This window comes from Zalophus californianus, chromosome 6, assembly GCF_009762305.2.
Source record: "Zalophus californianus isolate mZalCal1 chromosome 6, mZalCal1.pri.v2, whole genome shotgun sequence".
Lineage (NCBI taxonomy): Eukaryota > Metazoa > Chordata > Mammalia > Carnivora > Otariidae > Zalophus > Zalophus californianus.
Genome location: NC_045600.1, coordinates 105,589,494 through 105,603,261, shown reverse-complemented (window position 1 = coordinate 105,603,261; position 13,768 = coordinate 105,589,494). Strand labels below are relative to the sequence as shown.

Genomic DNA, 13,768 nt, shown 5'->3' with positions numbered 1-13,768 from the left:
ATTCTTCCGTAAGGATGAGTTTTCCCTTTCTCTCTCGGTTCCCTCTTTATATTTTAAATTGAAATTTTTATTGAAATAATTGTAAATCCACATGCAGTTATAAGAAATAACACCAAGAGATCCCTTGTACTCTTTGCCCAGTTTCTCCCAAAGACAGTACTTTAACATAACTATAGTATAATATCACAGTCAGGATATTGACATTGATAGGACCGACTTATCTTATTCATAGTTTCCTAGTTTGACTTGTATTCATTTGTGTGTATGTGTGTAAGTACTATACAATTTTATTACAAGCATAGGTTTGTCCATCACAGTCAAGATACTGAACAGTACCAGATCCCTGGTGCTGCCCTTTTGTAACCACACCCACCTCCTGCCCCCTCCCCTTACCTCCACCGCCCAGCACCTCCATCTTCCTTTCCTTTTGAGTATCACTATGGACTGATGGATCTTCTTTTTTAGTTCCCTCTGTCAAAATCCACTACTATTCTTATTCTTTTTGCTGTTCAAATGAGCACAAATTTGGCTGGTGGAAATCCCTTCAAACCAGCTCCTATGCTATTCTGACATGACTTTGTGGCCTTTGACGATGTACTTTCTCTAGCATGGACTTGGAATAATCAGCCATTTCTTCAAGGAGCATTAGTTCCTTCAGCAAGGAATGGTAATTTAGAAAACATGATCTAGGGGCACCTGGCTGGCTCAGTCAGTAGAGCATCTGACTTCCGATCTGAGTTTAAGCCCCATGTTGGGCATGGAGCCGACTTAAAAAAAAGAGAGAGAGAAAAGAAAATATGATCTGGTACATTGAGGTATACTCAATGCTCATTTTTAGTGTCTAGCTAGGAATTTTTAAAGTCATGCTGTCATATTTAAATTTCCAATTCAAATTTACTATTATAGAGCTTCTCATCTTGTTACTCATTATTTTTATCGCTTTTCTTACAGTGAAAACCTTGGTTCCTAATAGCATTAACACATTTATTTATTTGATCCTCAAAAAGTTTCAGAATTATATCAGTATTTTTACTGACAATAAACCTACTGAGTGAAGTACAATGTTTCTTTTTGTCCTTAGAATGCATTCTAGTAAAGAACCAGAGTACTATGCAAAGTTACTTGTATTAACTTATTCATCTGGATGGTTATGTTATCAATTTTATATACACAGGTCCTTTTGATTCTGTCTGTATTGAATTTCAAGATTTGCCACTTTATTCTTTTTTATTAAGTTTTATTTTTGAATATGTAAAATATTCACATTGGTCAAAAGTCAAACTGTAGAAACATACCTCAAACCTATCTCCCTCCACCACATTCCTACTCACCACCCATAAGTAAGCATTTCAGGAGTTTCTGGTTTATCCTTCCTCCATATGTGTGCACACACATTTTCCAAAAACTAAGTAAATATACCCAGATATTCTTATACGTTAATGGTAGCATGTAATATACATTCTCACACACCTTGCTTTTTTTTTTTTTTTTAAGATTTTATTTATTTATTTGACAGAGAGAGAGACAGCGAGAGCAGGAACACAAACAGGGGGAGTGGGAGAGGGAGAAGCAGGCTCCCCGCAGAGCAGGGAGCCCGATGCGGGACTCGATCCCAGGACCCTGGGATCATGACCTGAGCCGAAGGCAGACGCTTAACGACTGAGCCACCCAGGCGCCCACACCTTGCTTTTTTCACCTAGATCAATCCTCATCAGTTCATAGAGGTCTCACTCCTCCTTTTTACAGCTGCATTACACTCAACTGGGTGTACATGCTAGTACACATCCCCTGCAATCCCCTTGTTTGGATCCAAATTCTACTTACACTTAAAAATGCGGTTCAAGGGGTGCCTGTGTGGCTCAGTTGGTTGAGCAACCCACTTGTGATTTCAGCTCAGGTCATGATCTCAGGGTCGTGAGACTGAGCCCTGAGTGCGGCTCTGCACTCAGCAGGGAGTGTGCTTGGGATTCTCTTTCTCCCTCTCCCTTTGCCCCTCCCCTCCCCCCACTCCTCTCTCTCTCTCTCTCTCTCTCTCTCAAAAGTAAATATGTAAATAAATCTTAAAAAAAAAAAAAAAGCTCAAGGCCCACAGCCTTTAGAAAGAAAGCCTACCTCTCCTCTCGGAACTCCAAGAACACTGTACCACTGATTACTCTGCTCATCCTCTCCCCCCACCAAGAGAAGCTTCTTTAAAAGTTATCTATAATCATTACTTCTTCCTCACCATAAATTTACTCTTAAATCCACTCTGATCTAGCCTATATCCACACCACTCCAGTGAAACTGTTACTATCAAGATCAGTAACCTCCATGCTGGCAAATCCAACAGACATACAGTCTCATCACAGTCCAAGCAGCACTGGACACACCTGACCACACTCCACGGAAATGCTCCGGTCCCCTGGGTTCTAGGGCACCATCTGGATTTGACCTTGTAGGGTACTGCTTTTCTACCCTTCGCTTTCTCCTCTGCTCAACTTCTCAATGGCTGAGTAGCTCAGGACTCAATCCTTCCTATCCCCACCAGTTTTTTTTTTTTTTAAAGACTTTATTTATTTACTTGAGAGAGGGAGAAAGCGCACACATGAGCGGGGTGGGGGAGGGGAGGAAGAAGCAGACTCCCCACTGAGCAGAGAACCTGACAACGAGGGGACTCTATCCCCAAACCCTGAGATCATGACCTGAGCCAAAAGCAGCCACTTAACCAAATGGGCCACCCAGGCGGCCCCACCACCAGTTTTTAATATCTATCAGTTTTCTGTCATAAATTGGCAATGTGAAAGGGCCAAATTAAAGCCACAGTATTTTATATGGCCTGCAGAGAATTGCTTTTGTTTTATGTGTGTATTAATTTTTAGTTTGACTTCACCAGCAAGTACTTTCCACCTAGGGATTCTGCAGGAGCTGTCCCCCCTCTCTGCCACATTCGGTCCTCGTACTTCCCCACAGCTTCTTCACAGTTAGGTCTCTGCTCACTTCCTCAAAGAGACCTTCCCTGACAACCCAGTCTGTGGCAGTTCTCGTGATGCCTGATCAGATTGGTCTTCTTCTGCCTTCTCCAAAATGTTATTATCTGAAACTGTTTGATGAATTTGTTCACTTTTACTGTCACTCTTTCACCACCAGCGGTTTCAGCACATGAACTTCATAAGAGGAGGGACCTCCGTCTGCTCCTCCTGACCAAGTCTCAGAGTCTGGAAGACTCTCAGGCACACAGTAAGCCTTTACCTGTATTTGTTGAATAAGTCAAATGTAAAACTATAAGGATTTTTTCTTAACATTTAAAAAAAATCTGGATTTCTAGCTTCTCTTTCACAAATTAGAAAAATCAGATGCCAACCTTAGATCTGCCTTCTTGCATGACAAAAGCTCCCCCCTCAGGATGAACCCTATGCTCTCCAATTAACCACATTCCCCACCCAGCTCACTTCACAAACATTTACTGGGCACTCACTAGATGCCAGGTATCGTTCGAAGTGTTCCACATTACTAGCTCACACACACACACACACAGCCCTATAAAATAGGTACTATTATGACGATTTTACAAATGGGCAACTGAGGCTTACAGAGGTTATATAACTGGCCCAAGATTATAAAATCAGCAAGGGGCAAGACCCAAATTCAAATCAAGGCAAAAAGACACCTGGGCTCCTCATCACTACACCATATTTTGGGCATTTGAGTTGGTAACCTCTGATCTATTCTCTTTACCTGGGTGAGCTCATCCTGTCTCAGGAATTTAAATACTATAACATATTAACTGACAATTCCAAAATTTGCTACATTTCTTCAATTCTAAAATGCACATCTTTTTCACATTTAGTATCTCTAAAATCAGGATATATAATACAATAGCAGCACCTGACAAGTAAGTGCTTTGGCCAAGTAGCAGCCATAACATGCCTACCACTGCCTGAACGTGTGTGAACGTGGCTATTATTCCAGATGGCGTGACTAGACAGTAGCAACTGTTTTTCAGTCAACAAGCCATGTAAAGGCCATTTGAGGAAGGAGTATGAGTCCTGGTTCTCGTCTGGAAATATTTTCTTGACATCATCTGGTCAGATTAAGAAAGTGCCAGCTTTGAAACTTATAAATAGGTCATGATGACTTGAAAAAAAAAAAAATGCCAGAGAAGACATGAACAGACATTTCTCCAAAGAAGACATCCAAATGGCCAACAGGCACATGAAAAAGTGCTCAACATCGCTCGGCATCAGGGAAATCCAAATCAAAACCTCAATGAGATACCACCTCACACCCGTCAGAATGGCTAAAATTAACAAGTCAGGGAACGACAGATGTTGGCGGGGATGTGGAGAAAGGGGAACCCTCCTACACTGTTGGTGGGAATGCAAGCTGGTGCAACCACTCTGGAAAACAGTATGGAGGTTCCTCAAACAGTTGAAATTAGAGCTACCGTTCGATCCAGCAATTGCACTACTGGGTATTTACCACAAAGATACAAATGTAGGGACCCGAAGGGGTACGTGTACCCCAATGTTTATAGTAGCAATGTCCACAATAGCCAAACTGTGGAAAGAGCCAAGATGCCCATCGACAGATGACTGGATAAAGAAGATGTGGTATATATACACAATGGAATATTATGCAGCCATCAAAAGGAATGAGATCTTGCCATTTGCAACGACGTGGATGGAACTGGAGGGTGTTATGCTGAGTGAAATAAGTCAATCAGAGAAAGACATGTATCACATGACCTCACTGATATGAGGAATTCTTAATCTCAGGAAACAAACTGAGTGTCACTGGAGTGGTTGGGGGTGGGAGGGATGGGGTGGCTGGGTGATAGACATTGGGGAGGGTATGTGCTACGGTGAGCACTGTGAATTGTGCAAGACTGTTGAATCACAGTTCTGTACTTCTGAAACAAATAACGCAACATATTTTAAGAAAAAAAAAAGAAGATAACAGGAGAGGAAGAAAAGGGGAGTATGTCAGAGGGGGAGACGAACCATGAGAGATGATGGACTCTGAAAAACAAACTGAGGGTTCTAGAGGGGAGGGGGTAGGGGGATGGGTTAGCCTGGTGATGGGTATTGAGGAGGGCACGTTCTGCACGGAGCACTGGGTGTTATGAACAAACAATGAATCATGGAACACTGCACCAAAAAACTAATGATGTAATATATGGTGATTAACATAACAATAAAAAATTTTAAAAAAAAATGCCAGAGATAATAGTAAGGCACTCTTCCAGAAATGCTGCATTTACTAGTCCTTCTTAATGGTACACAGGATGATACTATGTGGAAAAACATAGACTGTGACATCTTTGAGGTGAAAAGTGATTCAGATGAGTACTCTAAAATATGAAGATGGGGGACGCCTGGGTGGCTCAGTCGTTAAGCGTCTGCCTTCGGATCAGGTCATGATCCCAGGGTCCTGGGATGGAGCCCCGCATGGGGCTCCCTGCTCAGTGGGAAGCCTGCTTCTCCCTCTTCCACTCCCCCTGCTTGTGTTCCCTCTCTCGCTGTCTCTCTGTGTGTCAGATAAATAAATAAAATCTTTAAAAAAATTTTTTTTAATAAAAAATAAAAAAAATAAAATATGAAGATGGGAGGCACTTGTGTGGCTCTGTCAGTTAAACATCTGCCTTCGGCTCAGGTCATGATCCCAGGGGTCTGGGATTGAGCCCCATGTCCAGCTCCCTGCTCAGCGGGGAGTCTGCTTCTCCCTCTCCCTTTGTCTGCTGCTCCCCCGCTTGTGTTCTCTCTCTCTCTCTCTGTGTCAAATAAATAAAATCTTAAAAAAAAAAGAAAGAAAATAAGCAGGCCTAATATCTGAAACTGATCTGACATTCACAGCTAGATCTCAAAATTATTACAAGCTGGTCTAAAGCTCACAGCAAGGCCACTGTGCTCTCCTATTAAACATAAACAAACTCAAAAAATACCAAACTACCTCAGGTTACTCTGAGATCATGATAAAATGACACAAAATAAGGTCAACTCATAATTTTGTCTAAGAACAAGTCACTCGCTATGTCATCCAAAACATATCCAATCACAGAATTGTCCCCACTCTCTAACAGCATCCCATCTAAGATAAATCCCTACTTTCTTAGTCCCTTTCCCAATCATCCAACGAAAGCCTAAATCCTATAATCACTTATTTCTAATACCCTCTTACTGAGACGCCCCACTATTCCCAAAACGTGTTCTCCCCCATCGAAACAAGCAATAAACCCACTTGTTAAAACAAGATGTTTCTCAAAATAGAGGAGCATGGGGAAGGGGGCAAAAATAAAACAAGATGAAATCAGAGGAGATAAACCGTAAGAGACTCTTAATCATAGGAAACAAACTGAGGGTTGCTGGAGAGGAGGGAGGTGGGAGATTGGGGTAACTAGGTGACGGGCATTAAGGAAGATGTGTAATGTAATGAGCACTGGGTGTTATATACAACTGATGAAAACTCTACCTCTGAAATGAATAATATACTATATGTTAATTAACTGAATTTAAATAAATAAAATTTAATTTAATTTTTAAAAAACAAGCTGTTCCTGGTGGTCTTTAAAAGGGTTGGGCGGGGGGAAATTGTATAAAAATGTCCCACTGCAGGGCGCCTGGGTGGCTCAGTTGGTTAAGCGGCTCCTATGGTTCGGATTATGGTCCCAGGGTCCTGCTCAGCAGGGAGCCTGCTTCTCCCTCTGCCTGCCACTCCCCCTGCTTGTGCTCTCTCTCCTTTCTCTCTCTCGCTGACAAATAAATAAATAATCTTAAAAAAAATGTCCCACTGCTGAACAATCGTTAGACTTTCCATTTTTCCCAATCTAATATAAAAAATATATTATCATATTCTAACAAATACTATTCCTTTAATTTACATGTCCCTGATTACAACTGAGATCAAGCATCTTTTTATCTCTTTTTTAAAGATTTTATTTATTTATTTGAGAGAGAGAGAGAGAAACAGCATGAGAGGGGAGAGGGTCAGAGGGAGAAGCAGGGTCCCCGCTGAGCCGGGAGCCTGATGTGGGACTCGATCCCAGGACTCCGGGGTTCATGACCCGAGCAGAAGGCAGTCGCTTAACCAACTGAGCCACCCAGGCGCCCGATCAAGCATCTTTTTAGGTTTACTGGCCATTCTTGTTTCCTTTTACTCTGAATTGCTTATATTTTCTGCCCCTTTTTCTAATGGGTTATATGTCTTTTTCTTATTGGTCTGTAGGTGGTTCTTTATATATTTCAGATGCTTGTCATCTGTCAGTGATATGTGCTGTAGATATCTTTTTCAAGCTTGTCTTAAATTAGTTAATCTTTAGGATTTATGTTTTGTGTGTCTTATTTAACACATTATTCCCTGTTCCAATACCACAAAGATAGTCTCCTATATTTTCTTTTAGTAGTTTTGCTTTATGCATTCAGGTCATTAACCCCCCCTGGAATTGACTTTTATGTATGACATAAGGCAAGATCTTATTTTATCTTTCGCTATTTGGATTACTAACTGTCCCCAAACAATTTCCTGAATGGTTCATCCTTTGCCCTATTAATATTCAAAGCCCCCTCTGCTGTACAACACGTTTTCATATACGGATAACTCTGCTCATAGACTCTACCCTATCCTATTGCTCCTTGTGTTTCTGTCTCTCATCTAAGGTTTAATATAACAATAATAATCCTTTCACTTGAATAGCAAACCAGAATTTACAAAGCACTTTCAAATCCATTGTCTAATTCAGACCCCAAAACAATCCTGTGATTAGCGCCTTCACATTTATCTGGATGAAGAAACTGCGCGACATAAGGGTTAAGTGAATTATCCATGGCCACCAGGTAGGAAGTAGAAGCCCAAGACCCCTATCTCATGTCTTTGGTTACCCTCTTTCTCCCAGAGTGTCTATCAAGTAAGGACAAGAACAATATCTGTCAAACAGCTCCCAAAGGTATGTACTTTGTCCACATACAACTAAAACAAACCAAAACCTTGATAAATGAACAAATGCTTTAACAACTATGGTTGTTGGCACAAAGCTGTCTATTATGCTTATCTTGAAAATAAACTCTATTCTGAAAACAGCCTTGCCCTGGCCCCCTGGACTCCAGCTGACATCTTTTTGGTATTCTGTGCCATTATGTCCAATTAGAGAATAACATGGCCGAGCTGTGAGTGACAGACCACCCTCTGAATGTCAGGAGCTTACCTCAAACACAGACAAGACTGCTGTTGGAAGTCTTTACTGGGCACCATTCCTCCTCACATCAATAGCCATTTCTCAGCAGCCACTAGCCCTGCACCTCCAAGGACAGAATAGAGATGTGAAAACTGGACAGTTCTCTGTGTCTCAGAAAGGGAGGGGAGCAGAGCTGATGCCCCCCAATTGGAATGCAACACTAAAACTCAGTAACTGTGGGAAACATCAGAAAGCAGGGGGCAAGAGAGAGAGCTGTCCCACAACCGAGCACCTAGCTAATGAGATAGGAGTAGGCACTCCACAAATGGTTTTCACTGAATAAATGGATTGCTTCATCCAGAGCCTGAATCACAGGTTCGACAGCCCTGCACTGAGCAATTAAGTGAGAAATTAAAAACAAAAACAGCAGCTCCTGACATTCAGAGGGTGGTCTGTCACTCACAGCTTGGCCATGTTATTCTCCAATTGGACATAATGGCACAGAATACCAACCTTGGACAAGGTTAGTCTGAAACCTTGATAAAATGAGACAAAAGGCATTTCATAATTTTGTGTAAGCACAGACAAAGACGTGGCTGCTATGCCACTCCCAAATACCAGACATCCTTTCTGTCTTGGCCAAAATGAGTGACTGCGACTTCTCTACCAATTACTTTCATTCTTTTGCTAGTCTCTCCTCCCTACAGATAAGATTTATTCTCAAAACCAGCCACAGAAGTACCCATTTTCTGACAGCATCCAAAACCTATAATCAGGTCTAACCCCCTTAATGAGACATCATTGTCCCCATGGGCTATGCTCTCCCTTGTTGAAATGAGTAATAAACCCAACTTGTTTAACCACAGGTGTTTCCCTGGCAGTCTTTGGCTGTAGTGCATTGACACAGTACAAATCAGACAACCTAAGAGTCTACGCCTTTCTCTTCCTGGAACATTCTTCCAATCTCAGTTTGACAAGAACACTTCATCTCATTTCTGGAAGTCATTTCTAACTAAACATAAGAGAGGTAACAAATTCCTCTAACACCAGAGACCTGGTTAATATTCAACTTCAATTCTACCAATAAACATACTCCTACACAAAACTTTCTGTCTGTATATGATAATATGCTTCTTCTAGATAGTATGCTCTTGGAAAGCCGAGGCTGTCTGACTCATCTCTGTAAATCTCTAGTACCTCACACATGGTAGAGGCTTTCTTTTATGAGTGGTATTAAAACATTGCTTTCGGGGGGGGTGTTATTTTTCCCAAAAATAAAAGGACTTCTCTCTCCCAAAGAATCTTCCATTTTTTTCCTCCACCTTTGCATTTCTTTAACTATAATACATTTCAAATGTATACCTTTCATATTTCTAAATATACCAAATATGATTAACATGTGTTCATATCTCTTAACAAAGAGGTTTAGATCTCTCAAGACAAAACATAAACATGATGCATTCTTTCATTATCCAACTACTTTCCATTTCTTTCCACCACCGCCACCAGTCTATTCCCCTAAAAACACCTTTAGTGTTTGCAGCTTGTATCCCAGAACAGTATATCCTTATTACATGATAACATCTAGAGAGGGAAGGGCCTGAGTTTAATCTGTCTACGTAACACTTGGCTAAATTACTTTTTAAAAAAAGAGACTGTCATAACACATGTTCCACAGTTACTGAGAACCCTCTCCAGATGGAGACTTTGATCCCCATCAACAAAGATTTTGTTTGTTTCCTTCTTTACTGCAACACCCTGGAGCAGAGGAGAGGGGGACAGCACAGACCATTTACTCATCTTCTGATACAAAAGTATAATTCAATCTGGTTTAACACATTAAATGACACAATGCACTGTCCCATCCTATTTAAAGGCTTTCTGGCCAGTACTGTCTTTTTGTTCCAATGGGAAAATGGGTTTAAATTCCAGAAACAAAGATTCAATTCAACAAATTCAAATCCACACCCAAAGAGCACCTACCCTTTGCAAGAAATGTCAGACAGGTGGACAGATAGAAATATGAACGACTAAGTCAAAGGCAGAGAAAGTTAGGTGGAGTGAAGGAGGTTACAAATTGCCATAGATGTCACAGAGAAGTAGTAAGGATGACTGAAGAAAGAACATTCCAGACTGAAAACTCCACGGTTTCTCAAAACCTGTAATCCTGGATGGTTCGGACAGAGGCAGGGGGTACACAGGTCCTGGTATCTCCACCATTTAGGAGGCATGGGCTTGTTCATACAGGGAGCTAAGGAAATCAAACACATGCTCTACGTAACTTAATTTTTAAGTTCTCTATGCAACTGCGCAAACCTGAGCTCACAGCCTTCAGAACAGACGGAAAATCACTTTCTCCGGGTCTTCCGGATTTTAAAATTAAAATGAACAAGAATGACTTCCATCACTGAACGGTTGGAAGGTGGGTGTGGCCCCTCTGGGGGCAGCTGCGACGGGCCTTGTGAACGTCAGACCGGCCTGGCTGAACCTCTCTGGCCAGCGCCAAGACGTCCAGCCAGGACCCAGCAAGCCACCGTCATTCTGCACCCCCGGCCCAAAGAGCTCATCCTATGCCTCGTAGGGCCTAGGCAAACCCGAACCCCGACGGCTAGGCCTCCCGGGCTGGGCGCGGGCTCCATCAGGCCGCAGGCTGTGAACAAAGAGAAGGCCCCGGGGCAGCCTCCAAGAGCCGCGCAGGACTCACGCAGCATCCGAAAGCACCCGCAGCCCTCAGTGGGTTGCGCCCCAGGCCCGGGATCTACGAATGTTCCTCGACGAGGGCCAGCCCCGGCCCCGGCCCGGACGCCGAACGTGCACCGCGTCGCCGAACCCGCTGGCGCACTGCAAGCTCTTCCGCGCGCACCGGGGCAAAGGGGATGGGTGAGATCGGAAAGTCCCGGGAGCTGAGACCCCGCGTTCGTCCCGCCGGCCGCACCGGCTTTTACCTGCACGTCACTCAGCTCCACGCGCAGATACAGCTCGCGGTGTCGCTGAGCCCAGTAGACGTGCGGCGTCAGCACCTGATTCTCCATGGCCACACTGCCCAGGGCGCAGGGAGATGGATCGCTGCGCTTCGCTGCTTCAGATAGTGGGCGACTGGAGCCTGCCTAACGCAGGCCACAAACCCCGCGCTCCTGAGCGCGGGCACCCGGCCACCTCGAGACACCCTGCGCTCGCAGGCTGCGCTTGCGCAATGAAGATTGTGGGCGGTGTCGTTGTGGGCTCTTGGCCTCAGCTCGGTTCGGGAGGGGGCGGAGCCGAGCAAAGGTGTGACCGGCCCGTGACGCCAGAGCCTGAGGCGGCCGCCTGGGCAATTTCCAATCAGCAGGTGTGTGCATGCCTCTCCGAATTGCCTGCCTGGTTGCCAGGTGCAGACAGTTGGTATGCTACCCTTTGTGTGAAAAGTAGTGTAATAGTAGGAGGAAAAATCATCTATCTATATGCATTTGTTAAGAGTCCGACTCTTGGTTTCGGCTCAGGTCATAATCTCAGGGTCCTGAGATCAAGTCCCCATTCGGGCTCCGCTCTCAGCGGGGAGTGTGCTTGAGATTCTTTCTCTCTCCCTCTGTCCCTCTCCCCACTCGTGTGTTCTCTTTATCTCTAAATAAATAAATAAATAAAAATCTTAAAAAAATAAAAATAACTTCAAGAAAGGTTCATGGCGTTTGTGGTGTTCCGTGGTGAAACATTGGAAATTACACAAGGAAAATGACCAAATGAATGGTAGTATAACTACTCAATGGAAAAACAATACAGCAGTGCAAAATGGTGAATTAGAAACTAGCAATATTGAAAATGTTTATGATTAAAAAAATACAAAATTTCCAATTACAGGGGTGCCTGACTGGCTCAGTCAGAAGAGCATGTGACTCCTGATCTCAGGGTTGTGAGTTCAAGCCCCGTGATGGGTCGTGGAGATTACTTATATAAAATAAAAATTTAAATTTTTTTCAAAAATTCCAATTGCAACTTTACGTAGTGCTGCAATACAGGGAAGTATCTTGTGTTTTTGTTTTGCTTCTTTATAACCCTTGATCCTTCCCAATTTAGGGGGCTAGGATGTGGCAACCCTTGCTCTTCTGCAGTTGTAATGATGGGAACAGAGAACAGAGATATCAAATTCTTCTCTTTAAACCTGGATGCACATGTAAAACAGAAATTATTTGCAATAGATGGGTGGAGGGATGGGCTAGATGAGCGATGGGCATTAAAGATGGCACTTCTTGTGATGAGCACTGGGTGTTAGATGTAGGTGATGAATCACTAAATTCTATTCCTGAAACCAATACTATGCTATATGTTAACTAACTTGAATTTAAATACAAAGGAAACAAATAAAATAAAATACAGTAAAATATTTGGAATAATATGCAAACTAAATAAAAAATTTCCAAGCAGAATAGGGAGAAAAAAGTCAAAAGAGAAGTAAGGGACTCTGCTCAGTGGCATTTACACAAATCATAAACCTGACTTTGGAGTTCAGTAAACCCCAAGAGAATTCTCTTAAGATTTATTTATTTATTTTATTTTTAAATAAAGATTTTATTTATTTATTTACTTACTTATTTGAGAGAGAGAGTGCTCATGAGTGAGGGGAGGGGCAGAGGGAGAGGAAGAGAGAGAATCTCAAGCAGGCTCCATGCTCAGAGTGGAGCCAGATGTGTTGGAGCCTGATCTCAGGATTCTAAGATCATGACCTGAGCCAAAATCAAAGTTGGATACTCAACCGACTGAGCCACCCAGGCACCCTGAAAGATTTATTTATTTATTTGAGAGAGAGAGAGGGAGAGAGCAGGTAGGGGGAGGAGCTGAGAAAGAAGGAGAGAGAGAATCCTCAAGCAGACTCCCCGCTGAGCACAAAGCCCAACGCAGGGCTCCATCCCAGGACCCTGAGATCATGACCTGAGCCAAAATCAAGAGCCAGCCACCCAAATGACTGAGCCACCCAGGCACCCCAGTAGGATGGTTTTTTTAAAGGGGCAGGGGGAACTAAGGGAGTGCCCTTGAGAAGGAGCCTGAATCTTCCCCTCACCTCCCCCCTTAAGGGCTTATCCAAAGCTGAAGGGAATAGTATACTCCCCCCTCGACACCCATGGCAGGTTTAGGGAACTAGGGAAAGAAAAGCCCTGTGCTCATGACCAGGCATTAGTGCAAGACCCTTGAGAAGCAGCCAAACCTACTGGAGATAAAGGTTGAATATTAGCAAGAGGGCCCAAGGCTTCCTGGATGTGGGTATGGGTAAAGGTGCAGGAGAGTATGTAAGAAGGACTAACAATTGGGGCAGAAAGGAACAGAAGAGTGTGGACTGCCAATTAGAGACTGACAGATAACAGATCTCATCGGGTACCTCATGATGGGGGGTTGGGAGGTCGTACCTGAAGATTAGCTTGTATGTTCATTTCCTAGGGCAGCCATAACAAAATATCACAAATGGGGGTATGGAGGGCTTAAAACAACAGAAATCTTCTCTTACACTTCTGGAGGCTACAAGTCCAAAATCAAGATGCTGGCAGGACCATGCTCCCCTGAAGTTTCTAGGCAAGAACTCAACCTGTTGGTTGCTGGCAATCCTTGATGCTCTTTGGCTTGTAGGGGTTCATGCCAATCTCTACCTCTATTGTT

The 13,768-nt window shown here is 43.3% G+C and overlaps 1 protein-coding gene across 1 annotated transcript in view; it reads right to left on the bottom strand.

The window, feature by feature from the left end:
- Positions 1-11,348, bottom strand: part of HACD3 (3-hydroxyacyl-CoA dehydratase 3) — a 46,866-nt gene extending 35,518 nt beyond the window's left edge. Inside the window, exon 1 of the mRNA XM_027570798.2 lies at positions 11,092-11,348. Coding sequence (XP_027426599.1) covers positions 11,092-11,178 — 87 coding nt within the window. The 5' untranslated portion in view covers positions 11,179-11,348. The remainder of the gene's footprint in view (positions 1-11,091) is intronic.
- Positions 11,349-13,768: the final 2,420 nt, after the last annotated feature.